The 24,584-nt window shown below is 57.5% G+C and overlaps 10 protein-coding genes across 10 annotated transcripts; 5 read left to right on the plus strand and 5 right to left on the minus strand.

The window, feature by feature from the left end:
* Positions 1-8: 8 nt before the first annotated feature.
* FA10DRAFT_176866 (hypothetical protein) lies at positions 9-5,643 on the plus strand. Its single transcript, XM_025518276.1, has 4 exons — positions 9-931; positions 1,003-2,854; positions 2,937-4,889; positions 4,959-5,643. The coding sequence occupies exons 1-4, from the start codon at positions 406-408 to the stop codon at positions 5,434-5,436; spliced, it is 4,809 nt and encodes a 1,602-aa protein (XP_025375017.1). The 5' UTR covers positions 9-405; the 3' UTR covers positions 5,437-5,643.
* Positions 5,524-6,722, minus strand: FA10DRAFT_269100 (Metallo-dependent phosphatase). The gene is made up of 2 exons (XM_025522617.1): positions 5,882-6,722; positions 5,524-5,817 (listed from the first exon to the last, which is right to left on the minus strand). The coding sequence occupies exons 1-2, from the start codon at positions 6,663-6,665 to the stop codon at positions 5,606-5,608; spliced, it is 996 nt and encodes a 331-aa protein (XP_025375018.1). The 5' UTR covers positions 6,666-6,722; the 3' UTR covers positions 5,524-5,605.
* Positions 6,723-7,620: 898 nt separating this feature from the next.
* Positions 7,621-11,550, plus strand: FA10DRAFT_269102 (WD40 repeat-like protein). The gene has a single exon (XM_025522618.1). It carries the CDS (start codon positions 7,635-7,637, stop codon positions 11,289-11,291), a length of 3,657 nt encoding a protein of 1,218 aa, XP_025375019.1. The 5' UTR covers positions 7,621-7,634; the 3' UTR covers positions 11,292-11,550.
* FA10DRAFT_288530 (hypothetical protein) lies at positions 11,506-13,750 on the minus strand (the record flags this gene model as incomplete). Its single annotated transcript, XM_025524211.1, has 3 exons — positions 11,506-12,410; positions 12,475-12,750; positions 12,829-13,750. 3 exons carry the CDS (start codon positions 13,748-13,750, stop codon positions 11,506-11,508), a joined length of 2,103 nt encoding a protein of 700 aa, XP_025375020.1.
* Positions 13,751-13,892: 142 nt separating this feature from the next.
* FA10DRAFT_244779 (hypothetical protein) lies at positions 13,893-16,300 on the plus strand (the record flags this gene model as incomplete). Its single annotated transcript, XM_025519356.1, has 5 exons — positions 13,893-14,575; positions 14,632-15,741; positions 15,841-15,890; positions 15,954-16,176; positions 16,233-16,300. The coding sequence occupies exons 1-5, from the start codon at positions 14,029-14,031 to the stop codon at positions 16,298-16,300; spliced, it is 1,998 nt and encodes a 665-aa protein (XP_025375021.1). The 5' UTR covers positions 13,893-14,028.
* Positions 16,301-16,407: 107 nt separating this feature from the next.
* FA10DRAFT_176904 (RNA-binding domain-containing protein) lies at positions 16,408-17,921 on the minus strand. The gene is made up of 5 exons (XM_025518277.1): positions 17,644-17,921; positions 17,417-17,446; positions 17,195-17,344; positions 17,069-17,132; positions 16,408-16,999 (listed from the first exon to the last, which is right to left on the minus strand). The coding sequence occupies exons 1-5, from the start codon at positions 17,734-17,736 to the stop codon at positions 16,632-16,634; spliced, it is 705 nt and encodes a 234-aa protein (XP_025375022.1). The 5' UTR covers positions 17,737-17,921; the 3' UTR covers positions 16,408-16,631.
* Positions 17,922-18,397: 476 nt separating this feature from the next.
* Positions 18,398-20,216, plus strand: FA10DRAFT_269106 (hypothetical protein). The gene is made up of 4 exons (XM_025522619.1): positions 18,398-18,864; positions 18,953-19,254; positions 19,333-19,595; positions 19,695-20,216. Exons 1-4 carry the CDS (start codon positions 18,608-18,610, stop codon positions 20,130-20,132), a joined length of 1,260 nt encoding a protein of 419 aa, XP_025375023.1. The 5' UTR covers positions 18,398-18,607; the 3' UTR covers positions 20,133-20,216.
* FA10DRAFT_269108 (3-isopropylmalate dehydrogenase) lies at positions 19,977-21,676 on the minus strand. Its single transcript, XM_025522620.1, has 3 exons — positions 21,491-21,676; positions 21,328-21,410; positions 19,977-21,256 (listed from the first exon to the last, which is right to left on the minus strand). Exons 1-3 carry the CDS (start codon positions 21,537-21,539, stop codon positions 20,249-20,251), a joined length of 1,140 nt encoding a protein of 379 aa, XP_025375024.1. The 5' UTR covers positions 21,540-21,676; the 3' UTR covers positions 19,977-20,248.
* A 148-nt stretch (positions 21,677-21,824) lies between these two features.
* Positions 21,825-23,284, plus strand: FA10DRAFT_269110 (Metallo-dependent hydrolase). Its single transcript, XM_025522621.1, has 2 exons — positions 21,825-22,190; positions 22,281-23,284. Exons 1-2 carry the CDS (start codon positions 21,897-21,899, stop codon positions 23,055-23,057), a joined length of 1,071 nt encoding a protein of 356 aa, XP_025375025.1. The 5' UTR covers positions 21,825-21,896; the 3' UTR covers positions 23,058-23,284.
* On the minus strand, positions 23,105-24,531 carry FA10DRAFT_281370 (hypothetical protein; the record flags this gene model as incomplete). The annotated part of the gene is made up of 3 exons (XM_025523682.1): positions 23,105-23,248; positions 23,319-23,943; positions 24,013-24,531. 3 exons carry the CDS (start codon positions 24,529-24,531, stop codon positions 23,226-23,228), a joined length of 1,167 nt encoding a protein of 388 aa, XP_025375026.1. The 3' UTR covers positions 23,105-23,225.
* Between the last annotated feature and the right edge of the window lie 53 nt (positions 24,532-24,584).

Below are 24,584 nucleotides of genomic sequence, written 5' to 3' on the forward strand. Positions count from 1 at the left end.
GACGGCAACATCAGAGGGGCTTTTTGGTTGACATGGCTCACGAACTTGAACGACGGCCACGAGGACGATAGCGAGGACGAGGACGATTGCAATCTGGCTTGGTCATACAGGCTTGAACGGCCGTTGTGCTCGATGTTTGGCAAAAAGGCCCACCCGACGTATCATTACCAGGCTTCGTGTCCTTGACTGCAGCAACAGCAGCAGCAGCAGCAGCAACAGGCTCTGAACCGACATTCTTTTCTCACTCCCTTGCGAGCTGAGGAGAGAACCAGGGGGAAGGAGGAGAGGGTGGAGGGTTTTGCTCTCTTCGTCAGCGTCGAAGGGTGCTGGAGGCGAGGCGAGGCGAGGCAAGCGAGTGGTAAGGATCGCAACGGCTGACGAGAAGACAGTGGAGAACATCCCCACATGCAGTCACAAGGTGGTAGGCTGGAGCCCGAGGCTCCTCACAACGGGACCTGTGGCGAGTGGCAACCGGATGAGACAGCTCCTTCCTATCCACCCTCTTCGTCAGAAGCTACGGGACTCGTTGCTCCTCGGCCCATTTACGCTCGACCATTGCCCTTGTTACGGCCGAGCTCCGATAGCAGTGATCGATCTCCACAGCTAAAGTCGCCATCTTCGTTTGCCGAACAAGATAACCGACATGCAACGCCGGTCCTTGACGAAGAAGGAGAGGAAAGGGGCCGCCAAGACGTTGACGGCAAAGAGCAAGCGGCGATGACATCGACGAGAGACTATGCCTCCATCCTGCCCGTCAAGGGAATCGATGGAGAGGCCGACTTGGCACGGGACAAGCTCGAGAGGATGAAGCGGACGAAGGAATCCAAGAGGCGATGGAAGGTCCGCACCGGTGCACAGGGCCTCGTGCTCGCCCTCACGGCCGGTGGAAAGAGTCGGAGGCGAACCGAGTATGAGATTGGGCAACAGCAGGGTGAGTTGCTAGTGAGATGCAAGGCCGATGAGACAAGCATAGGCCTACAATTCATTATCCCCTTTATGCAGCCGATGACGAGTCAGTCGAGAGCATGGATCTGAGTAGGGCATTTGGAGAGGTCCGGTTGGCGATCAGCAGCCTGCCCGATTACCCTGTTCTAGCTGTCAAGGGTGCTCGTCATCGTGCCAGATTGGCCTTGGCCCGGAAAGACACTGCCAAGGACACTGGCGAGTCGACAGAAGCAGTGGCCACCACTTCTGAGGGCGTGCCGAAGGTCCGTCAGTCGCTCGCCCGAAAGCTCACCGCGCCGAGGAGGAAAACGTCTGCGTCGGCGGCGGAAGAGCCGCCAGCAACAGCGCTTAGAGGCGCCAACGAGGCGCTTGTGGCAGCCCAGACCGATGGCACACCTGCCATCCATAACTCGCTCGCTGGAGCACAGCAGCGAGACCTAGACGATGTTGAAGAGGAAAAGCCAGCTGAGGAGAGGACTGTCGACGAGGCGACAAAGCAGGTCGACGAGCCCAGCAACGGCAGCCAAACAAAGAGGGTTAAGCCAGTCATTGCAAATATTGTCACCAACCCCGGCCAGGCAAAGACTGAGCGACCGCATCTAATGGTGCAGTCTCCCAGCGACGCAAACCATCTCCTACCACCTCCCGACCTACTTGACCTCATGGAGGATGACAAACATTCAGGCACCCGGACGATGGCCGTTAAAGACAGGTTGGACAGGACAGCCTCGCCTCAGGGGCTTGCTCCGGCTGAGGGGCCAACCGCTAATGAGGTCTCGTCGCTCTCCGATGAAGGGTCTTCCATGACCGACTGGCCGGAGGGAGGCGAGTTGTCCGAAGACGACGACATCGACGATGACGATGACGATGACGACGACGACGATGACGACGACGACGTTGATGACGGTGACGATGACGATTCTCTGCTGGGGGCCGAGGAGCCAGATGTGGACGAGGACCAGTTGGTGGCCATGCTAAATCTCGAGCATGGAGAGCAGCTGTCAAAGAAGGCTAAGAAGAGAGCCTTGAAACTGGCAAAGGCCGCGCGGCGCAGGGAAAAGAGAAAATCCAAGGGAAAGCAGATGGCCGAGACTGGTTTGGAAGACGACAATGTCGCCATTGCGGTGGGTGAGCATGGCTCCAAGGAGCTTCTTCCAAGGGCAATCCGAAAAAGCTCTTTGGGCACCCGCGTCAGCTCTGGACTCCACTATGCCTCGAGCCAGAGCCGCAACCGACGAGCCATGGAACGCTATTCGCCTCATCCCAACGCCAGTGGCACTCCGTTGATGAGGAGCCCTCCGCGCTCGGCCGCTGCGAGCCGGACGAATCTAGTCGAATCTGCTGGCAAGGGAAGCAGCTTGTCGAGTGTCAATTTGCCGTCAATGGCCACTGCCACCACCGGCGCCAACACCAATGCCAACACCAATGCCAACGCCGGCGGTTCGATCTCGAGAAGCTCCACGCCAGCGCAAGCCAGAGAATCGATGGCGAACAGCAGTCGACCTAGTTCCATCAGTGAGATAGTCGACGGCTTGAATGCGGTCGCGGACGCGGACGCAAGGGCAGCGTCACCCTTCCTGGGTGGCGACGAAGGCCCTGCCTCACCGCTCAGTGGTCTCGAGAGTGTCGACTTCAGCAAGAACCTGTTGCAGAGGTGGAACACGGCCATGTCGTCGTCTTCTCAGGGCAGCCGGGCAGGGACGCTCCGGCGAAAATACTTTAGCTTGCGCCGGCGTCAGCGCAACCACTCGGACCTGGTAGAAGAGAGCGGCGCCTCGACGCCAAGGGAAGAGGAGAAAGACGCAGAGAAGGAACTCGACCGCCTTCTTGGCAAGCTCGTGGCCGAGCAGGAGCCCGAGGAGCTCCAGGAACGTTATGAGTACGACGTCCTGTACGAAAACCAGAGGGGGTGAGTAGCGTAGTCGATCCTCCCACTGCGAGGCAGGCACAGAGAAGTAAACGAGGGGAGCTGACCACCTCTGACCAACAAGATTACTCGTCTTTGGGATCCCCAAGTTCACGCCCAGGATGCTGTTCCAGTGGGACCCTGACCCGTGGGTCAATGCAAAGTACGGCAATTCTGTCTACAACATCGTCAACGCCCAGCTGCCCGACCCTTCTTGGGAGTGGGTCCACCCCGAATGGCTCATCGACATGAGTGGCGACGTCGATGAGTCCGGTTGGCAATACGCCCACAACTTTGGAAGGCTCACCATTCCCATCTTTTGGCGTCCGACCGAGGTCATGCCGCGAGCCAACGTAGAGGGAAACGCAGAGATGAACCGTCGCTTTGCCAAGCACATGCACAGGGAGGCCAACCGCGAAGACGACGGGCTCGAGGCCCTTGTGCGATCTGCGCGGGTGACGAGCTACAAGTGGACGGGTGAAGCGACGCAGAACACATACGTCAGGCGAAGGAGATGGATAAGATTAAGGAGGCGAAAGCCGATCGTCCATCAGACGCCCGCCCCAACACCGGCTACGGAGATGCCCCAGAGCAGATCAATGACGACGGCAGATTGGACCCGGATCATGGCATCTCAGGCTGCTGGGCAGCCTAGCAAGGGTACCCTCCCGTCCGATTTGCTCGCTTCGTCTTCATCCTCGTCTTCGTCCTCCGACACCTTGTCCGATCTGGAAGAGGACGACACCGACTCGGAAGACGGCTACGCCCCTCCAAATGCAAAACCATCAACATTCTATCCACGCAAACTGGCCGGCAATCTTCAGAACGGGCCGGATCCGACCGAGATGCGAAAGAGCAAGGAGCAGGAACGGCGAAGGAGACACGCGCGCGAGTTCACTGGCACCATGCGCGAACTCAAGAGCCTGCTTCCAGCCATCATGGAGCACAAGAGCCGCAACGGCCACCAGCACCACCACGCTTCCTCCCGTCGAAGTAGTACGACAAATGGGCCCTCTTCCATGACAATGGAGGACCAGAAGCACATGTGGCTCAGCCAAGTTGACGCCCGCAACCCGTTCATCAGCTGGAACATCGTCAAGCGACGGCTCGAAGACGACGACATGGCCTTTGCCAGCACCTCGCTGAGGGCCAAGGACAGGCGTTTTGCCCAGCGCGAATTCGAAAGAAAGCGAGAGTTGCAGAAGAGGAAGGCTGCTGCTGCTGCTGCTGCTGCCGTAGACGAGAGCAACAATGGTGGCATCCCGGCCCACGAAGAGGAAGCGCACAGCCTCACGAGGGAGGCTCTCATTGAGATCAACTTCCGCAGGGTGTCACGCGTCCTCCGTGCATGTAAAGTTGACCGGCAGAAGTTGCAGCTTTGGCGCCTCTGGCTCGGCGTTGACGAAATCGGCCCGCACGTGGAAGCGAGCCGGGACCAGGACCTGTTGGACATGGGTTTGAGTGCCGGCCCTGCCGTCGTCGACGAGGGCGTGATCCGTGCCAAGGATGCAGCGGCACGGCTGGCCAAACGCAAATGGAAGGCGAACTGCGCGCCCCCGGACGTCATCGACGTATGGGACGTCCTCGAGAGGAGGTTAGACCGAGTGCTGCTTACGTTTGAATTTCAAGGCAGCCGGGCCTCCCTACTTCGTCTACTCCTCACCATCCATGCCACGTCGCACAGCGGCCATAGGTTCGCCCACGGCTGGAAAATCGAGACCGGCGATGTGACGGTGGAGCCAGACGCGCCCTCCAGCCTGTCCCCAGAAGTGCTTGCGCCAAGCGGCAGCAGCAGGCCGGCCAATCGATCGACTGCGCCTCTGGGCTATGCGTCGGAAGAATGGCGAGCAGCGCGACTTCCGAGGCTGGAATTTTGGTCCGACCTCGAGTCGTGTGCATACGCTGTGACCGAGTTGCCAGACCACGTTGGCAATGAAGTCTCGCCAATCACGGATTCTTCCGCTACGTTGCCCTCATCCCTGCTTCCCCGTGTCAGCTCCGTCACCGGGTCTAAACCTGATCTTGCCGACGTTCACGGGTGAGCTTTCGTTGACACTCTCAAATCCTGGCCTGTATCTGACTAGGGAGTAATATCCTCTCTACACAGCTTATCACAGATGCCGAGCCCACCACCAAGGTCCAAGACGCCGCAGAGGAACAGCCTCGTCGGCGCTTCTCATCAGCCCGTCACGGGCTCCCTGGCTGGTGGGCCGCCACCCCGAAGATCATCAACCGCGTCGCCTGACCCGTCCTTGCAGCTGCTCAATGCGAGACGGCACAGCTCCAGCGTTCGCCTGGCACCGCTGACGAGCATCATGAACACTGCAGATATTCAATCAAAGACTGCCTCTGCCTCGTCTTCTCCGCGCCAGGTGCCGTCATCCTCGTCTCCCGCCACGCTCGTGGCCAGTCAGCTGGACGCCGACCAGGCCTTTCTCCACGACCTGCTCCAATTGCCTCCCAGTAGACGGCGGGAAGCGCTGCTCAAGTCCGCCCCTATGATTTCCTCGCCTCCTTCGTCAAATGCTACAGTGCACACCGACGACAAGGCCCTTGTCAATCTACCGACGACGTTTGAAGATTAGAGCGCATCTCTTCCCTCTCCTTCCTCTCTCTCTCCCCTGTCTCTGTTACTCAGTTCCCGTCCTCAACGTAGATCACAGTCGGGTAGACAGATATATACCACTCTTTTTCATAGTCTCTCGCATTACATTCAAAGGATCTTGTTCATCTAGCCACATCAATCCACAACAATCAATAGCGTATCCCTGCTCCCCCTGCGCCGGCTACCCTTCTCGGCTGCGGCTGACTTCCCTGAGCCATGGTGCTGCTCGGGCCGCCGCCAGCGAGATTCGCAGGCGCGCCGGTTTCCAGTTTCTTGCGAAATTCCATCTTTTCCACTTTGACGTCGCCACCAATGAGCTGGTAGACGTAGGTGACGACAACAGCGCCTTGGATGTCAAGGACTGCTCGTTATCATAATCGGGCGTCAGCTTGGCTATTCATGATATGTTGGCCGCTTGTACTCACGCGCAAAGCTGGGCGTGGGGCCGGGTGCCAGCTTCGGCTCTCTCGTGCCCTTTGATCCTTTGTGCTCAGCCTCCTCCTTCTTGACCTGTTCCACTTTTCCGTCTTGGACCTCCTGTTTGTCCTTAGACTCTTTGTTGATGACCTTGTTCATGTCGTCATCGCCGGGTGTCGAGGCAGACTCAGCCTCGCCCTCGTCTCTCTTGCCATCTGCCTTCTGTTCTTTTGAACCCCTTTCCGGCCCCTTTCCCTGCATTACAGCCTTTGCGTCTTCCTTCTCGCCTCCCTCGTCGGCTTCCTCGTGCTTGTCCTCGTCGTCTTCGTCGTCCGCTTCTGCATCTGCTGGATCTCTGACCGGCCAGACGGCACTCCAGGCGCCCGTCGCGCTGCCCGGATTAACAAAGAAGCGACCTTCACGCTCGAATGCGTCGAATTTGTGCGTGCTCCCACTCAGCAGCACATCGACGTCCATCGCTCGGGCAAGGGCACAAAGGCTGTCTGTGTCACCGGCCGGGACAATCTGGTGTCCGTGCAACACACCTATGCGGAGTGGGGGGTGGTGCAGGATGAGCGAGGATGGAAAGTGGACATTGTCGTCCCAGTCACCACGGACGACGTGTACATCGCCGGCGACGGTGCGGAGGTAGTCGAGCGTCTCGCGATCGCAGACGTTGCCGGTGCAGACAATTTGCTGGATCTTGCCAGGGACCAGCAGCTTGCGGAACTTGCTTGGCAGATCCGATGCGCGGTAGGGCAGATGGAGGTCGCCGATGACGAGCACCAACATTCCTATCAGAGACCTACAAAGTCACCCAATGATCGAGCTTATGATCGAGCTTAGGTTCGAACACACACAGGAGCGACGACGCTCAGGCCAGTTGATCTGTCCAGCCTGGGGCCACATGGACGACGCGTTTGAATTCCGCCCTTGCATCCGTGCGCTAGTCTAGTAGTAGTAGTAGTAGTAGTGTAGTAGTGAAGGGATGACGGCACCTCAGTCAATCAAACGTTGAGGCAGCGCGGCTGGATCATAATATCAATCAAGCAAAAGCTCCATGTTTTTGTCGTGCTTGATGATGATAGCGACGATCAACATGGCGTCTAGAGATGCTTGAGGAAGTTGCAATTCAGTGATTGTCGTCTCTTCGAGACACAAATAGTAATGAAAGAACGAGTTCCAGTCGAGGGATCCCGATTGAGGACATTTCTGATTTCGTTACGCACGCACGCGAATATATCGAGACTCGCAGGCAAATGCGAGAGGCCAAGTCGGGGCTATCTGAACTGCTTCAATCTCCTTTCTCGATGGACTGAAGTGCTTCTCATTCAAAGTGCGACGAAACCTCACCCCTCACCAACACACCACTATACGCCTCCTTCTTCTTCGACAGCTACACGACTGCTTCTCTCACCACCGCCACCATACGCCATCTCGGCCAGAGCCTACGTTGTGTACCTGTCTGCTCAATCGCCTGGGACTGCTAGCTCGTTTTTTCCACCCCACGACGTTGGGCGTCGTCACTCTTGGCGGTGGTGCCGGTAGTGCTTTTGGCGTGTGTGAGCCTGCCTGCTTGCTGTGTGCGCATACAGAAGCCGGCCAGGGCGTGCGGAGACCCAGACGATGAATACTGCGTCACTGCCGATGACGGGCGCTACCACAGCGCACCCGGGACCATCGACGTCGCCAGCTTCTCACGCAACGGGTTCGCACCACCCCGATGGAGCCGCACCGCCGCCCGTGGCCGTCGCATCACAAATGGTGGCCGCTGGCCATCGAGCCATCTCGCCACCGACCCCGGCCCCTTCGCCACAGCCCGAGCTTCGCTTCCTCCGCCTCGCCGGCAGTGCAGCAGTCGACGAGCTGAGCAAGGATCAGTCGGATAATCCCCAGACGCAGACGCTCTCCAAGCACCTCACCGACTCGTTCCCTCACCTTGACGGGCGGTCGCGCCTCGCCTTTCTCACACATCTCATCGACTACTGCACCCCTCGCGAGCTTGCCCATCTCTCGTCCCTCATCTCACCCCGTCTCAAAGTCGACTTTCTCGCCGCTCTTCCCATCGAGGTGTCTCTGCACATCATTTCCTTCCTCGATGACCCCAAGACCCTTGCGAGGGCCTCTGCCGTGTCTCGCTTCTGGCGCAGCCTCGTCAATGATGAGCAGACGTGGAAGGTCATGTGTCTCAAATACCGATATCGCGATTATGCAGGTCGCCTGATCACCCACCACTCGCCTTCGCTCTCCTCTTCGGCCGCCGCCGCCGCTGCTCTGGGTCTCGACACACCCGATCAGAGCTTTGAAAGGGCCACGGGCAGGGTGGACCAGCGAAGCAGGAGGAGAAGACGAAGGAGCAGCGCCAGCAGCACCACGAGCTCTGCGACGGCGAGCACAGGGACCAGTATCCACTCCGACGAAGATGTACCCCACCGCAATAACGAAGACGGCCACGGCAATGGTGCCGCCGCCGCCGCCATCATGTCATCTACGATGTCAACATTGCCTTGCAGCAACGCTTCGATCCCCAAGTCGGTTCTGGAGCGCCTTTTGGACTCGTACATGGCTCGCGGTCTCGATGCACCCTCTGCATTGTCGGAACTGCGCACATTGCACGAGCTCTTTCTCTCCAAGCGTGCAAGGCAGGTCGACGTCGAGGAGAGGCGACGACAGCTCCACGCTCTTCAGACGGGCTCTTCTACCGGCTTGCTCCAAGCTCCTCTGCCACGCATCGAGGCGACGAGCATGAGCGACGAGGACAGAAGGTTCTACGAAGAGCTCGAGGCTGCCGTCACAGAAGGTCGCACCACCTTGGGTCTCGATCAAGCCGACACCACTACCGACGAGGGCAGCTATCGTCCCTCCGTCTCGCCTTTGAATGAGGCTGGGGCGAACAGTGCGTCATCGACGGCGACGACGACGGCCGCGGGCTGGCTCAGCTCGACAAAGACGCCAAAGACGCCTTCGGCTCCGAGGATCGGCGGCGAGGACAGACCGCCTCCCCTGGGGTCCGTCTCATCTCCGAGATCCAATGCAGCCCCAAGCTCCATCATCTCGCCCACTGGCAGGCTTGGAAATGTCACGAGCGGGCTCTTGCATTCACTGTGGGACCGTGGTGCGCCTCGTACGATGACCAAGCAAGATGATGGCGACGATGACGAGAGCATGGACGTCGACGACGAGACCGGCGTTGATTCGTCATTTGCCACTGCTCATTCCTCCGTCGAAGCCCAGTACTCCCATGGCGGGCATCAACATCAGCAGCCTCTCTCGCAACACCACGGTGGAGCAAAGAGGGCAGGCAAGGCGCGGGCCCACCAAGAAAGCAGCGGTGGCGGCAGCAGCAACAGCAACAGCAGCAACAGCAGCAGTGGTGGCGGTGGCAGTCGAGGAGCGGGAGAGAGTAGATCTCTGCCTATGCGAAGCTCGAGGAGAAATCGCCCACGCAATTTGCAAACCTCGTCTTCCCTCCGGTCACATGTCGCATCCCCTGGTCAGCAATTGGAAGGGTCCTCTTCATCTTCGACACCCACTCTCGACTCTCTGGGCATTGGTCGACCCTCCACGGGCCTCTACTCCGGCCAGCGACAGGCCAGGGCTGTCACTCTCGCCGAAAGTCACCTGATGGAGTCCTCATCGAGCAGCATGGACCTCGACGCCTTTGGCTTTACTTTGGCTGCGTCGACTGGTCCTTCGGGCGCATCGAAACGAGCGGCTTCTGCCACTTACGCAAGACCATATGGTCCGTCATCCACCTCTACCATCAATCGCAGGCGAGGAACTCCGAGAAAGCCATTTAGCTACAAGACGCATTTCAAGCTGGCCTACATGACGGAGAACAATTGGCTGCGTGGAGGCCGCCTCTTGACGCAGCACGTCTCTTCTGATGCTGCTGCTGACGCAGGTTCCGTCGTGACCAGCCTCTCCATCGACGATGAATGGATCGTTGTAGGCATGGCTAACGCCAAGATCCACGTTTTCGATGTTCGAACCGGTCTCTTTGTCCGCACGCTCGAGGGTCACTCTTCAGGCATATGGTGCCTAAGTCTCATCAGCGCTTGCAAGCCCCGTCAGCCTTTGGCCCAGCCACAGGCGCCCCAGAGCCCAACCTCGAATGGCGGCGCTCACGGCGGCGGTGGTGGTGCTTCCTCTACAGCTGCACACGAAGGACCTAGCACTGGCTCTGTCTCGAGCCCTTGCAACAGCCAGCGTCCCCTCTACAACCCCACGCCTGATCTCAACCTGATCCACCACGATCCTCGTCCCACTGCCAGTGCCTTTTCCCCCGAGGTTGCCTTTGTCAGCCTACCGGACAGCCTACCGCAGGACGAGACGCATGGGATGCCTCGCTCCCGCAGCACACTCGGCCTCGAGACGGACAGCAAGAGACAGCAACACTCGTCGTCCTCGTCGCAATCCTTCTCGATGCACCTTGGACGAGGCACTGGCGACTTTGATTCTTCGCCCCCCAATTTCACCAACTGGGATCAAGAGCAAAATAGTGGCGACGATGCCAAGCCCAAGACCAACAAAAGCCGCGGAGCTGGCCTTGGCAGCAATTTTGGAAGTCCCTGTGGCAGCGTTAGCGGCTTTGGCAACGAGGGCGCTATCGTCGTCAGTGGGGGCTGCGATCGCGATGTTCGCGTGTGGGACCTCACCACGGGCAAGTGCCTTCACGTCCTTCGTGGTCATAATTCTACAGTGCGATGTCTCCGAGTCCTGGAAGGTCGACCCCTAGCTATCTCCGGATCGAGGGACAGCACGGTGCGCGTTTGGAACATCGAGACGGGCCAGCTAGTCCACCTGCTCTCAGGACATCTTCATTCTGTTCGTTGTCTGGATGTGGCCGGCAACAAGGTTGTCAGCGCCAGCTACGATGCCACATGCCGCATCTGGGACATCGATACAGGCGAGTGCCTCCATGTCCTGCGCGGACACTATCATCAAATCTACGCAATCGCCTTTGATGGCGTTCACGTTGCCACAGGCAGCCTCGATTCGACGGCCCGCGTGTGGAACGCGGAGACTGGCGAATGTCTCGTCGTGTTCCAAGGTCATACCTCGCTGGTGGGCCAGCTACAGCTGAGTGACAACATTCTCATCACTGGAGGTTCCGACGGAAAGATTATGGTTTTCTCGCTCGATACATTCACGACGGTCCACCAGCTCCTGGCTCACGAGAATAGCGTCACTTGCCTTCAGTTCGACGATCGCTTTATCGTCACCGGCGGCAACGACGGTCGCGTGAAGCTGTGGGACTTCAGGACAGGAGAATTTATCAGAGAGCTCTCGGAGCCCGGCGAGCAAGTCTGGAAGGTCTCGTTCAGAGACGACAAGTGCGTGGTTCTCTGTCGGCGAAACGACCGGACAGCCATGGACGTCATATCATTCCGCCCAATCGAAGAACCCTCTTCTTGATTGGGTCTGCTCATAAAGCTTTCGTAAAGACATCTCGGGTCGATTTCATTCCACCACTACCACTCCTTCTGCTTGCAACCATGGCAGCTCCATCTATCAATCATCGTAGTCATCTGTCCGATAATAGAATCCCAATGTTTGTTTGTTCACCCATTCACAGCTTACATTGCTCATGAAGACGAGGTAGTACATGACGAAAGCCTAACGTACACGATCAGAGCTCCTCTGCTTGTCCCTTTGGAATTGTGACATTCTTGATCCCTCTCCGTGTGTTTCTGGGCAGAGCGACAGCGTGGTCGAAAGTAGCAATGCCCCACCCTTGGCCTCCCACCTTGGCGCCACCCAGAATAGCCAAATCCCGAGCACCTGTCTCTGCTTCCTGGTCGCTAATCCTTGGCCTGTCCGACAATCGTTCCATCCAGGCCCGCGAGGGCTGCGTTGAGGAGGCGAAATGAGCCGCTTGTGTGGCTGGTTCGAAGATGCCCACGGGCCTCGCTCGCTTTTTTCTCAAAATGTATTCTCGCCGTTTCCCTTCTTTCGCCGCCGTTCCATTCACCTCTCTTGCCACGTCCATGTCGACGTCCATTCTTGGCACTTCCTCGTCATCCTCTTCCACTCCGTCTTCGCACTCCTCTTCCGCGCCCTCTCTCTTCTCGTCAGCAAACACCTCGTCGTCTTCCTTCTGGTCGTCTTCGTCCTCGTCGATGGACTCGTAGGGCCTCGGAAAAGCTTGCAGGCGCTCCTTTCGGTTCTCTGCAAGCTCGCTGTTCATGCCCCTGACCATTCTTGCCATCTCTAGCATCCAATTCTCTTCATTGAGGTCCAGCCTTTGCAGATTGGCCCTCCTCACATTCCATCCCCTCGCACGCTCGAAGGGCGTCGCACCAGAATCTCCAAAGATTGTAATGGTCGGATTACCTTGGAGGTCGCTGTTGTTAAACGTGAATGCGTCGGGTCTCCTCCGCGATCGATCACGAGCCATCTCAGCTTCTCTCCGTCGATCGGCGGCCGTTTGCCGAGGTCCCTCAGCCTCCAAAGCGGCTTCGACCGATTCGCCCTCCTTCTTGCCTGCGGCTCTGGCTTCGGTCTCGTAGTAGTCATCGATGATCATACGACCGCCTTGCGTAGTCCAGAGATTAGAATAACGACTCTGATGGATGAGCAGGTGCTGGAAAAAACTTACGTTTGACAACCTTTGCTCCGTGCAGCTTAAAGACGTTTCTGCAACCCAGCATCGTCACGTTGCGGCTTCTCAACTGTCCGCTGAGCCTACCCTGCTCGATTAGCATAACCTTCTCCCGGTCCGTGCAGCTGATTTTAATGAGCAGCGGATTTCGCCGGAAAAAGTAGAGGGAATCCCTGAAGCCAGAAGCTCTTGCGGCGTCAATGGAAAGAGCGTAAACGACTTCTGGGTCGGCGCGATAGGGAGATTTAAACGTCGCCATCTTGTATTCTCGGCCTAGCCTCTCCTACATCAGCAGCTATTTCGGACAAGTCGACTTCCATAGAGGCGGGACAATGTCTTTCGAGAACTCACCTCCAAGCAAATTCCCCTTCTCGTCAATCTTCTTTTCGCCTTCATCGTCAGTGTCGAGGCACAGCTCTTCGTTCTTGAGCAAGTAGTCGCGGCCATTGACGAAAACGCTCTGTTCCATAGGCAAGGGAACGAGGTCATCCTCATCCTCATCGGCGACTGGCGTTGCCACCGCTGTTGCTGAACCCTCTTCGCCATCCACATCATCAATCGCCGGCCCTTCATCCTGTTCCTCGTCCCCGTCTTCATCGTCCTCGTCCTCGTCATCGTCTCTTGTTCTCTTGCTAAGCAGCGAGCTTCTTGCACCACCACGACCTCGGCCCCGGCCTCGACCCCGACCGCGTCCCCTCGCGCGTCCGCGTCCTCTGCCCCGTGCTCCTCGTCCTCGGGCAGAGCCTGTGGCACCGTTCTCACCCCCATCGTCATCGCTCCCTCTCCCACCCGTACCGGGCATGCTTCGATAGACATGAGCTTTATGGGCCGGAACCAGTGTCGTCTGGCCATTATCCATGACAAGAACAAATTTCGTCTGTGCTTTTGCGGTGCCATTGGATGCCGTTACTTCGATCTGAGGCACCACCGCGTCTCCTTCAAAACCTCCGTCCACATCGCCCTCGCCATCGCCCGTGCCACTGGCTTCTTCGTCTTCTCCTTGTCCTTTCCCTACTTCTTCTCCATCTTCCCCGTCCTCGTGCTCTCCTACCTCATCATCGACCTGCTCATGCTGCGCTTCACCTCCTCGCTGATCTTCATTCTCCTCGCCGGGGGGTGGGCTGCTGAGCGAGCTGCTCGGCGCAACGTGAAGCGGTCGAGCTACACTCCTCCTGGATGACCTCCTCGTACCGCTCCCGCCTTGTTGTTCCTCTTCGTACTGCTGCGTCGACCGCAAGGCCAAGGCAGCGGCCGCTGCTGCTGCTCTTGGCATCCTTGTTCTGTGGACGAGGTCAAGATCAAGGCCGACGCAGAAGGCGCGTCGCGAAAGGTGGTCCTCTCGGCCGATATTTAAGCACCACGGACCGGTACACAGATTGCTGGCTTTTGGTCTCCTGCTTCTCTCTCAAAGGAAGCTGGACGGTAAAGGTTAGAGGCCCGCGTCGTCCGAAAGTCCTTCTCTCTGTCCTCCCGGACCCAGGCAACGTCCCTTTGAGACAGCGCCTTTTGTATATCGTCCGCCCTGCAACGCGGACGACAACATATAAACGTATGACCGGCAACACCGGCGACACAATGAGAGGATCGCTGCTCGTTGCCGTGCTCGTGGCAGTGGTGGTACACCTGCCTCTAGCGTCAGCCTGGTACCTCCCTGGATCCGCTCCTCGGTCATACAAGCGAGCCGATGTGGTGCCTTTCAGCGTCAACGCCCTGCAGCCGATGCCTGCGTCCCGGGGCAATCCTTATTCACAACTGCCGCCACCAGCGGGAGCGGGGACAGGGTCCAATTCAGCCATCAAGTCGATTATCAACATCGACTACTACCATCCAAAGTTGCACTTTTGCCAGCCGCACGGTGGACCTCACTCCAAGGCAGAGAGCTTGGGAAGCGTTCTGTTTGGCGATCGCATCTACGATTCACCCATCCAGGCTCACCTGCTGAAGAACGAGTCGTGCGTCCATGTGTGCACAGAGGCTGTTCCTTCCGAGGACATGACCTTCATCAACGATCGAATCACGGAGCAATATGCTGTCAACTGGATGGTCGATGGTCTTCCCGTGGCTACCAAGAAGATCGCTGATCGAACCAAGGAAATCTGTGAGTGAAGCTCGTCCGGTGGGTATCGGTGGAACCAAGAGCTGACGAGGCAGCAGTCTATTCGATTGGCTTCCCTCTGGGGCAGCTTTACAACGATCACAACCTCCCCTATGACCCGCCGGCGCTCAACAACCATCACGACATCTACATCGAATATCATCAGCGAGGCCCCAACGAGTACCGTATCGTTGGTGCTACCGTGTACCCCCGCTCGATCGACAGCCTTGCCGATGGGCGAACGCAGCCAGTCTGTGACGAGGTAAAACCGTTGCAGCTCTACCCCAAGACGGTGGCAGGCCAATCTACGTCCGAGAGGCATGTTGCCTACACCATCAACACCTATTGGATTCCGAGCGACACGCCGTGGGCGACGAGGTGGGACAATTACCTGCGCGTTTTCGACCCGAGAATTCATTGGTTCGCCCTCGTCAATTCCATCATCATTGTCTCCTTTCTCATCGTCATGGTGGCCATGATTCTTATGCGGTCTGTCTCTCGCGACATCTCCCGCTACAATGCCATCGACCTGGACGAGGACGTGCAGGAAGAGTATGGCTGGAAGCTCGTCCATGCCGATGTCAACCGCTCACCCCCGCGGCCCATGCTTCTTGCTTCGATGGTGGGCACCGGCTGCCAGCTGATCGCAATGTCGCTCGTCACCCTCGTCTTTGCCCTTCTGGGCTTCCTTTCCCCGAGCAATCGGGGCAGCTTGGGCACAGTGATGATCGTCACCTGGTGTCTTTTTGGATCCATTGCCGGCTTCTTCTCGTCCCGCGTCTACATCTCGCTGGGAGGCGAATCGTGGCAACGCCTGACATTTATGACAGCTGTCCTCTTTCCCGCCGTCATCTTCTCGTCGATACTCTCCATCAATTTCTTCCTCGTCACCTCCAACGCCTCTGGTGCTGTTCCCTTCGGTACCCTCTTGGCGCTCGTTGCCCTGTGGTTCTGCATCAACATGCCCCTTGTCCTCATCGGGAGCATCGTCGGCATTCGCACTGGTGGGTGGCAAGCTCCAACAAAGGTGAATGCCATCCCGCGCCAGATTCCTCCCACAGTCTGGTATTTGCGTCCCTGGACGAGCGCAATCATGGCTGGTGTTTTACCGTTTGGGGCGGCGTTCCTTGAACTCTTCTTTGTCATGAATAGCCTCTTTGGCACAAAAGGTGAGACTGGGTCGAGATTTGTTCACCCCCTTACTGCCTCCCTCCCCCCTTCCTTTTTACCGCTTTCGATGAGGATTTCTGATCATTGCCTTGCTACAGTCTACTATGCTTTCGGATTCCTCACTCTCACTTTCATCGTCACCGCTCTGGTTCGTGGCCCATATTACAAGTCGCTTTGCTTTGGCGATCTACTGATCCCTCCTTCCGAGCAGACAACAGCGACAGTCACGGTCCTCTATACTTACTTCAGCCTTTGCGCTGAAGACTACCGGTGGCACTGGCGGGCATTTGTCACTGGAGGTGGATCGGCTTTCTGGCTCTTCCTTTACGGCCTCTTTTACTGGGCCACCAGGCTTGACCTCGACGGTTTCAGCAACCGGATCCTGTATCTGGGATATCTCAGCCTGCTGTCGGTCTTGGATTTCCTCCTCTTTGGTGAGTAATTTGCAAGGGTGCAGATCAGATACGGTTGCTGATGGCACCTTTGACAGGCACCATTGGGTGGGGCGCCAGCTACATTGCCATTCGAGCGATGTACAAGAGTGTTCGCGTGGATTGAGATTTGCATCGGGTCCCTTCAAGTCTTGTAACGCCAATACTTCTCATTTAAAAGAACATCTGCTTTCATTGGCACAGGACGACGAGGGAAAAGATAAAGACATCACAACGACATCACACACCGCTTCTCTTCCCAAGCTTTGAACAACGCACCGTGAAGGAAGATTAGAAAGAACCGGAAAAAAAAGTCAGAAGACAAACCGTCAAGCTCAAAGCTCTCCCCTCGCCTCTTGTATTTGTGTTGGGCCAGACAAGGCGAACAAGGAAAGTCTCTTACTCGACTCTTTGTTTTCGCCGGCGCGTTCGACTTTTCTTGCTCCTTCTCTTGAAGTTTAGTATCGGCGAGGGGGGACGTCGTCGTAGCGGCCCCTGGGCGGAGGAGGAATGTCGTCGTAGCGACCGCGGGGCGGGGGCGGGACATCATCGTAGCGTCCACGAGGAGGGGGAGGCACGTCGTCGTACCTCGAGCCACCACGAGGGGGAGGACTGTATCCTCGGGAAGGAGGATATCCACCCCGGCCAGGAGGGGGGTAGTCGCGAGGCGGGTAATCGCGCGGAGGAGGGCGTCCGTAGCGGTCGTACGGATCGCGAGGCGGCGGCGAGCGGGGTGGTCCGTAGCGGTCATAAGGATCGCGAGGCGGAGGGGGGCCATAGCGGTCGTAGGGGGGTGGTCCATACCTTCCTCCACCTGGGGCCTCATCTATGAGAAGAAGAGACAAATGGCATGTGAGCAATCTTGATGGGACAAGCCAAGCATCGATCGACTCACCCCTACCCTTGGGTGGACCAAAGTAGCGACCGGGCGTGGGCGTCCTAGCACGGCCGCGGCGAGCCTGTAAAATCATACATTGATGAGCAGAGGGCGCCGGGCAGAGGCGAGGATATGAGTGCTCACCTTCTGGACAGATAGAGTACGGCCCATCAACTCGACTCCCGTCATGCCGGAGATAGCGGCCTCGGCAGCATCGGCATCGGCCATGGTCACGAAGGCAAAGCCACGAGGCTCGCGCGAATGAGGATCATACATAACCTGAGCCCTAAGAACCTGGTATAGGGTGAGAGTTTGGCCCACGTGTGTCAGCGTGAGTAACGAAGAGGCGAGCTTCTCATTACCTACCCTACCAAATTTGGCAAAAGCTTCCTCCAGCTCACGGTCCGTCACTCGGTGGCCCACGCCCGAAACATGGAGATTGTTTCCGGGGTTTACGTCACCCCTGTCGTCGTGGGACCTGTGGATTGCATGTTGTCAGCGACAAGAAAGGGGGCCGCAACAAAGTGGCGAAAAGACTCACCTTCCACGAGAGTCGTCGCCGCGGACGGGTCCAGGCGAGTTGGATCGAGAGCGCTCTCGACGGGGGGGCGACGCTCCCCCACGGGGCGAAGGAGACCTGCCACCGTTCCAGCCGGCGTCTTCACGAGCCGACTCGCGGGCGGCATCGTTCCACTCTGTTGCGGGAGAGAGGGTAAATTGCAAAAGAGGGAGGTAAGAGATGGATCAAGGGAGGAAAGAAATCATCATGTCAGTGAGTGTTGGACGAGCGTCGATGATTGATGAGAAGAGAGGTCGGAGCCGAAGCAGTTGTGAGGAAGCAAATTGGCTTCCAAGGATGAGGCTGGTGCACGAGACAAGTCGGTGCGAGACGACATGCGCGGAAAGCACGAGCAAGATCCGCGCTGAAGACTAGAAGTCTGGTTGCCCAGGAAGGCACGGATGGGGAAGAGTCGACGATGAATCGGTGCGAAGCTGATCATCGCCACGTCTTGTGGATGCGGGGAGAAAGTGTGCTATCGCGAGGACGGAAGGTTGAATGACTGGAAGAATCCGAACCAGTGGCGCCCAAGAGCGCGCAAATGATAAGGGCAGTGCTAGAATCCCGCCGCATTTCTCTCTCCACAGCAGACCCGATCCCTTGACTGTAGAGACAGGCGCTCGTCGAAAGAAGAGATGGAGAAAAGGAGAAAGCGGTGCGAGGCAGCAAAGAGGCTGAGGCGAGGAACGAAGCAGAGAATGCGAAGCTAACTCGAGGATTGAAACGCACCGTCGTTGTCAGCCATGGTCGCGATGGGTGTCACAGCAACAAATTTGTCGAAGGGTTCGAGGGGAAAAAGGAGCGAGCGAAGACGGTGAAAGCGAATTTGTCGATGGTGATGGCAGCCACAGGAAGAGCAAGCAGCACGGTGGCCGCCTCGTCGCACAATCCTCGCGTGGCGTCCCATAACACGTGACTTCTAGCTCCACCTCCCTGGTACTGGTGGGTGCTGTGATAGTTGTGTCCAAAGACTTAACAATAGTACGCCCTCGACTATCATGGCATCGTTCGAAGACGACGTAGAGCCGCTAGAGGAAAGTAGATCGAGAGGATCAACCCCGCTTGGCCGGGGGGGAGCAAGCACTTCCTTGCTGGGTAAGCATGAGCGTGATGAAAGCCCGGTGCCGGATGAGGAGCTGGACACCGAAAAGGGCAACCAGAAGATGTGGCTCGTCAAGGTCCCTCGATTTCTCTTGGAGGGGTGGACCAAAGTCGAAGAAGAAGATAAGCTTCTCGGTACCGTTCGAGTGTATGAGTGAGTATAGGCGCCTGGTTGGGAAAGTACACTCGACATGGTGGGGCAGAAGAGGGCAAAGAGCACTGAACTATTCAACACTGCTTAGCAAGGACCAGGATGGGCATACGAAGCTCGAGCTCCTTCTTCCGGAGCACCCCAATCCTGCTATCCCTTTACCCCCCTCACATCCGTACCTTGCCACCAATTATCCTCGTCATTATGACCTGAGGCTCACGAGCGAACAGGAAGGCGCACGGGTCCGAAATTTGTACGCGTTTCGAGAGAGGATGGAGGGGGGCGAAGACGATGACGACGAAGACGACGATGACGACGATCTCGTGGACAGCGATGGCGATGAAGACGTCAAGGGCAAAGCAAAGGCCGATGACAGGAATAAAAAGTCAAGACGTGAGTTCATGCGTGCAAATTTGTCCTTCCTGGACCATCCTTTGTGCATGCTGATTGCGGATCCTATCTTCTTCCCAGGCGTCGTGTCCATGGTCGGCATGATCACCAACGAGGCTGCACTCAAGCCTCAGATCACCGGTCCTGGTGGCTTGGTGAGCAGGGGCGGTAAGGAACTGGGCATCTCGCCTGAATATCGAGAGGTGCTCCGGAAGCGAAAGCTGGAAGCCTCAAAGCCGCGTCACAGCGTTAAAGTCCTTGACGACGACGATGCCTCGCGCAACAACATGCTGACGAGCGGTGTGGGAGCCGGATTCATCAAAGGACCCAGAGCCTCACTCATTGTAGGTTCAGGTGTCGTGATGTGGCTCCTCTTGTGGTTCCTGACCCTTCGTTTCTCTCTTTTGCTTCCTTCCACCCGTATGTGCGTTGGTGCTTGACAGACGCAGAATCGCAAGACGGGCAACCAGGCGGAAAAATTCGCGCGCATGCCTCGAAACGAGCTCATGGATTTGCTTTTCGAGTCGTTCGAAGAGTATCCCTACTGGTCCATCAAAGGGCTTCGAGCTCGCGTCGAGCAACCCGAAGTGTACCTCCGCGATGTTCTCTCGAGCATCGCCGATCTCCACAAACGCGGTCCTTACAGTGGCAACTGGTCCCTCAAACCTGAGTATGCTGCGCTGCGCAAAGATGCTGATCGACGGGAAAATGAAAAGAGGGGAGCCGAGGAAGCCAGTCGGCAGCAGCAGATGGGTGCTCAGGATCCAGGATCGAGGAGCAACGTTGTGAGCAGCAGCGGCAGCAGCAGACAAGAGATCAAATTGGAAGAGGGAGGAGACATTGGTGGAGATGACGAAGACGACATGGACGATGTCGCTTGAGGGTGTGCGCCTACGCAAATGTTTCTTGTAGTCCACAATGTACAGTACAGTACAGTACAGTACTAAAACGCCGACACAAAATTCACTTCTTCTCATTCTATCTTCCTCGACTGTCTTCAGAGGAGAGTCTCGAGGACCTCGAGGACCTTGTCGCCAATTTCCTTTGAGCCTGCATTGCCGCCCAAGTCCTTGGTTCTCATCCCAAGGCCACCGTCCTCCTGGGCGTCGAGAACCTTGCGGACAGCAGTCTCGACGGCCTCTGCCTCGTTGGGCCGTCCGAGTGAGTAACGCAGCAGCAGGGCGGCCGACAGAATCGTTCCAATGGGGTTGGCGATTCCCTGGCCGGCAATGTCTGGCGCCGAGCCATGGATGGGCTCGTAGAGGCCCTTGCAGGCCGACTTGCCGTCGGGGAGGCCAGCCAGCGACGCCGAGGGGAGCAGGCCGAGGGAGCCGGGGATGACGGACGACTCGTCGGAGAGAATGTCTCCAAACATGTTTTCGGTGAGGACGATGCCGTTGAGCTTCTTTGGATTCGACACCATAACCATGGCGGCCGAGTCAACCAGCTGGTGGTCCACCTCGACGCCCTGGGAACTGAATTCCCTCTCTACGGTCTCGGTGACGACGCGTCGCCAGAGGCGCGAGCATGCAAGCACGTTTGCCTTGTCGATCGAGTGGAGCTTCTTTGGCGGCTTCGACTGTAGAGCCAGGTAGGCTGCCAGGCGCGTGATGCGCTCGACGTCGTGCTTGTTGTAGCGCATCATGTCGCTCGCCTCGCCCGTCGATCCAGGCGTGTCCAGGTCTGCCTCCTGACGCTCGCCAATGTAAAGACCCTTGACGAGCTCGCGGACGACGATGATGTCGGTACCTCGGGCAATGTCCTCCTTGAGGGGCGAATGCTTGACGAGCGACTGCGAAGGGAACAAGGCGGGGCGCACGTTTGCATACAGGTCAAAGTGCACGCGGAGGGCCAATAGTCCCTGCTCGGGGCGAACCTTGCCTACACCCCACTTGGGCCCCCCGACGGCACCGAGCAGCATGGCGTCAGCAGCTTCGCATGCCTTGATCGTCTCTTCGGGCAGCGGCTTGCCCGCTGCATCGATGGCTGCGCCTCCAAACAGTTGCTGTACCACAGAGCTTGACAGTGAGCGACACTTGGGCGGGCGACAGCGCGAGTGACTGCACAACGACTCACCGACTGGAGCTTGATCTTGAAGTCCTTTGCCTTTTGCGACACGAGCTCGAGGACGCGAGCGGCCTCGCCAGTTACCTCGGGGCCTGCAAAGGAGATTCAATCACGCTGAGATGCCGCAACTTTTCGTTACTCAAGCAATGGACACTGGTCGGCCGCTACTCACCGATGCCGTCGCCGGGCAGCACGACCACGTTGTATACCTTTTCGGACATATGGGCGCCTTGCGTGGAGGCTAGTGCGATGATCGATGTGTTGAGAAGCAGGAAAAAAAGAGAGAGGAGGGAAAGGGAGAAGGGGTAGGGGAACAAGCACGATTCTTGTTCTCTCCTGCGTTGGTGATTAGTGGGGAGGAGGAGGAAGAAGAAGAAGATGACGCAAATTGTAGACTGGTGTAGCCCGCGCGGAGTGGAAGAATAAAATAAAATGTCCAATACTTACCTCCCTTAGGCCCGAAAAGGGCCGATGGCGGCGTGCAGAAGAAAAGGCTTCTTCGCGCACCGTGACTTCTCTTCAACATTACCGCGGCCGCCCAGTCCTGCGCGGCTCAACCTGCCCTGGTTGTCAGATTCATGGCCCCAAACGGCACGAGCGCAGTGGGCGCACAGCCTTACACCGAGGAGCAGCTCGATTTCTGCCGCAGGCTGCCAAAGGTGGAGCGTCACGCGCATCTCAATGGTTCCGTGCGACAGTCGACGCTCCAGGAGCTGTACAAGAAGACATCGGAGGGCACCAGTACGTCGTCGGCCGCTTCGGTTGCAATCGCAAAGGGCGACACGAGGAACCTCTCGGAGATGTTTGCCGTCTTTGGTGTCGTCCATCATGTGGTACGCGGTGCTGAACTGCTGACCCGGGTCACACGCGAGGTGAGGATGGTGCCCCACTGCAAAGTTCAACGGACCGTTCGGCTCTATCCCTCATCGCCACCTTGATTGAGCTTGCCTTCGTGTGTCCAGGTTCTTGAAGACATGAGCGCAGACGGAGTCGTCTATGCCGAGCTACGAACGACGCCCCGTGAGCACCAGGATGTGGGACTGGACAAGCGAGCCTACATCGAGGCAGTCCTCCAAGGTATCGAAGAGCATCGACGGCTAGCCAAAGATGGGGTCTGCATCGCCAGGCTTATTCTCTCCATCGATCGCAAGGATCCCGTTACGGTGGCAGAAGACACCGTCAACCTGGCCATCGAATACAGTAACAGAGGAGTCGTGGGCTTGGACCTGTGCGGAGATCCAGCTCTGGGCTGGGGAAGGTGGAGGCAAGACTGGGAGCCCGCCTTCGAAAGAGGCCGCAAACAGGCCGGTCTCAAAGTCACACTCCACGCCGCCGAGATGGCTGGCATGGACGAGGAAATGGCCGACATGCTCGCCTGGGGACCCGACTCGCTGGGTCACGTCTGTTTCCTCTCTCCAGGCGAGGAGCTCCGTCTCTTTGAGTCCAGAACGCCCGTCGAACTCTGTCTCTCTTCCAATGTGCTGAGCAAGAGCGTCGAGTCCTATTCGGCCCACCACTTTGGACGTTTTCTCGAAAGAGGCCATCCGCTGGCCATCTGCACCGACGATGTCCTCGTCTTCTCCAGTCCCCTCTCAAGGGAGTATGCCCTGGCCATGTCGACCTTTGGTCTGGACGAAGCCAAGGTCACTGACCTAGCTCGAGATGCATTTGAGACGAGCTTTCTCGAAAAGGGCCGCGATTACAACGAGGTGCTCGCCAGGTTGCGCGCACCCAGCTGAGGCCATCTTGGGAGTCACAGTACACGGGGATATTGATACAAGGAACGCATGCACATATGCCTACTTTATCCGCCTGGATGCCTGGATGCTTAGATGTTTGAATGCCTGTCTGGCAAGCCTTTCATAGCATCACATTCAAATTGTAATCTACAATGTAAGAGCTTGTCATCACGCCGTGACAAAGAGCTCAGCTGTTGTTTGCAATCACCAATGTCAGCGTAAGACGACTGGAAGAAGCAATGCCAAGGGAAAGAAGCTCACGAGTCTCGCCCTGGACAAATTTGGTCACCTCCTCGACGCGGTCGCACCAGGCGTTGAGGCGCGCCTGCAAAGCCTCGATCTGCCTCTTGTCTAGCACCCTTGGCTGCACCCACGTGATCCTGGCCAGTTGTGCGTGCTGGTCCAGGGTTCCCTTAATGAGCTTGAGGCTGAGGGCCTTCATGACCAGGTGCTCGACCTCATCCCGAGGAAGCCTCGTCTCGACGGCAATCGTCTCAAACGAAAGGGTTCGGTCGGTGCTCGCTCTGCGAAATACGCTCTCGATGAGCGCCATGAGGCAAATCTTTTGTCGCAAAAAAGGTTGATTCTCGGCCAGGATGGGCTCTGACGAAAGATGAGGGATCAATGACTCGAATCGGCCCAGATCACCAGAATTGAAGGAAAAGAGGAGTGTCGAGAGCCATGCGTGAGCAGAAGCGTCGAGTGAGGCAAGAATTGGGTGCAGAAGAAGCTCGCCAAAGTTGTAGATGGTGTCGCCGAGGAGGGCCGAAATGGCCAAATCGTGGGCCCTTTGAACCCGATCGTCTTGACCCAGGTCTGTCTCGATGTTGATGCAGGCAAGGTACAAAAGCGAGCTCTTGTAGTACGACGCATACTCTGCCTTGGTCTGTTGCAGCCATGGAATATTTTAGGCCACTGACATGCACACCAGGCCGGCAGGATTACGGGAACACACCTTGTAGTAGTCTCCGCTCACGCGGTAGAAGCTGGCATGAACCTTGGTCTCGACGCTGTCGAAGCCTTCGAGAATCTTGCCACATCTGTCCATGGCTTCCTTTGTCCCGTCCAAGTCGCCCAGCAGGAGCTTGAAGTGGGCAGCTTCCATGATAGCAAAGACGAAGGCCTCTTGCGTCGTGACTGTATCAACCTTTTCGGCAACGTCATCGAGGAATCTGAGCGCTGTCGACGGATCTTGGTATTGCTTCGAGACGACGACTGCGATTCCCACGAGCCGCAGCGGGTTGATTCTCTTGGTGAAGGAGCTGATAAAGTTATGATACAGGTCGGAACGCAGGGTGCCCTTTGCGCTGGCCGGGTCGTCAAGAAAAGCCTCGACGGCAACCGTGAGCTGGTACCAGAGCTTCTTGTCGTGCAGCTCTCGGGCCTTTGAGTAGAACGGCCGCAACTCTGACGGAGCTGAGGCTGCTGCCTTCTCCAGGTAGCCTTCGTCTGCTGCGTCCACCTCCATGGCCATGTTCAATCAAGATGGAGAAAGCCCGGAAGAAGCTCGGTCGCACTGATGCGTGA

Source organism: Acaromyces ingoldii (assembly GCF_003144295.1).
Source record: "Acaromyces ingoldii strain MCA 4198 unplaced genomic scaffold FA10scaffold_6, whole genome shotgun sequence".
Classification (NCBI taxonomy): domain Eukaryota; kingdom Fungi; phylum Basidiomycota; class Exobasidiomycetes; order Exobasidiales; family Cryptobasidiaceae; genus Acaromyces; species Acaromyces ingoldii.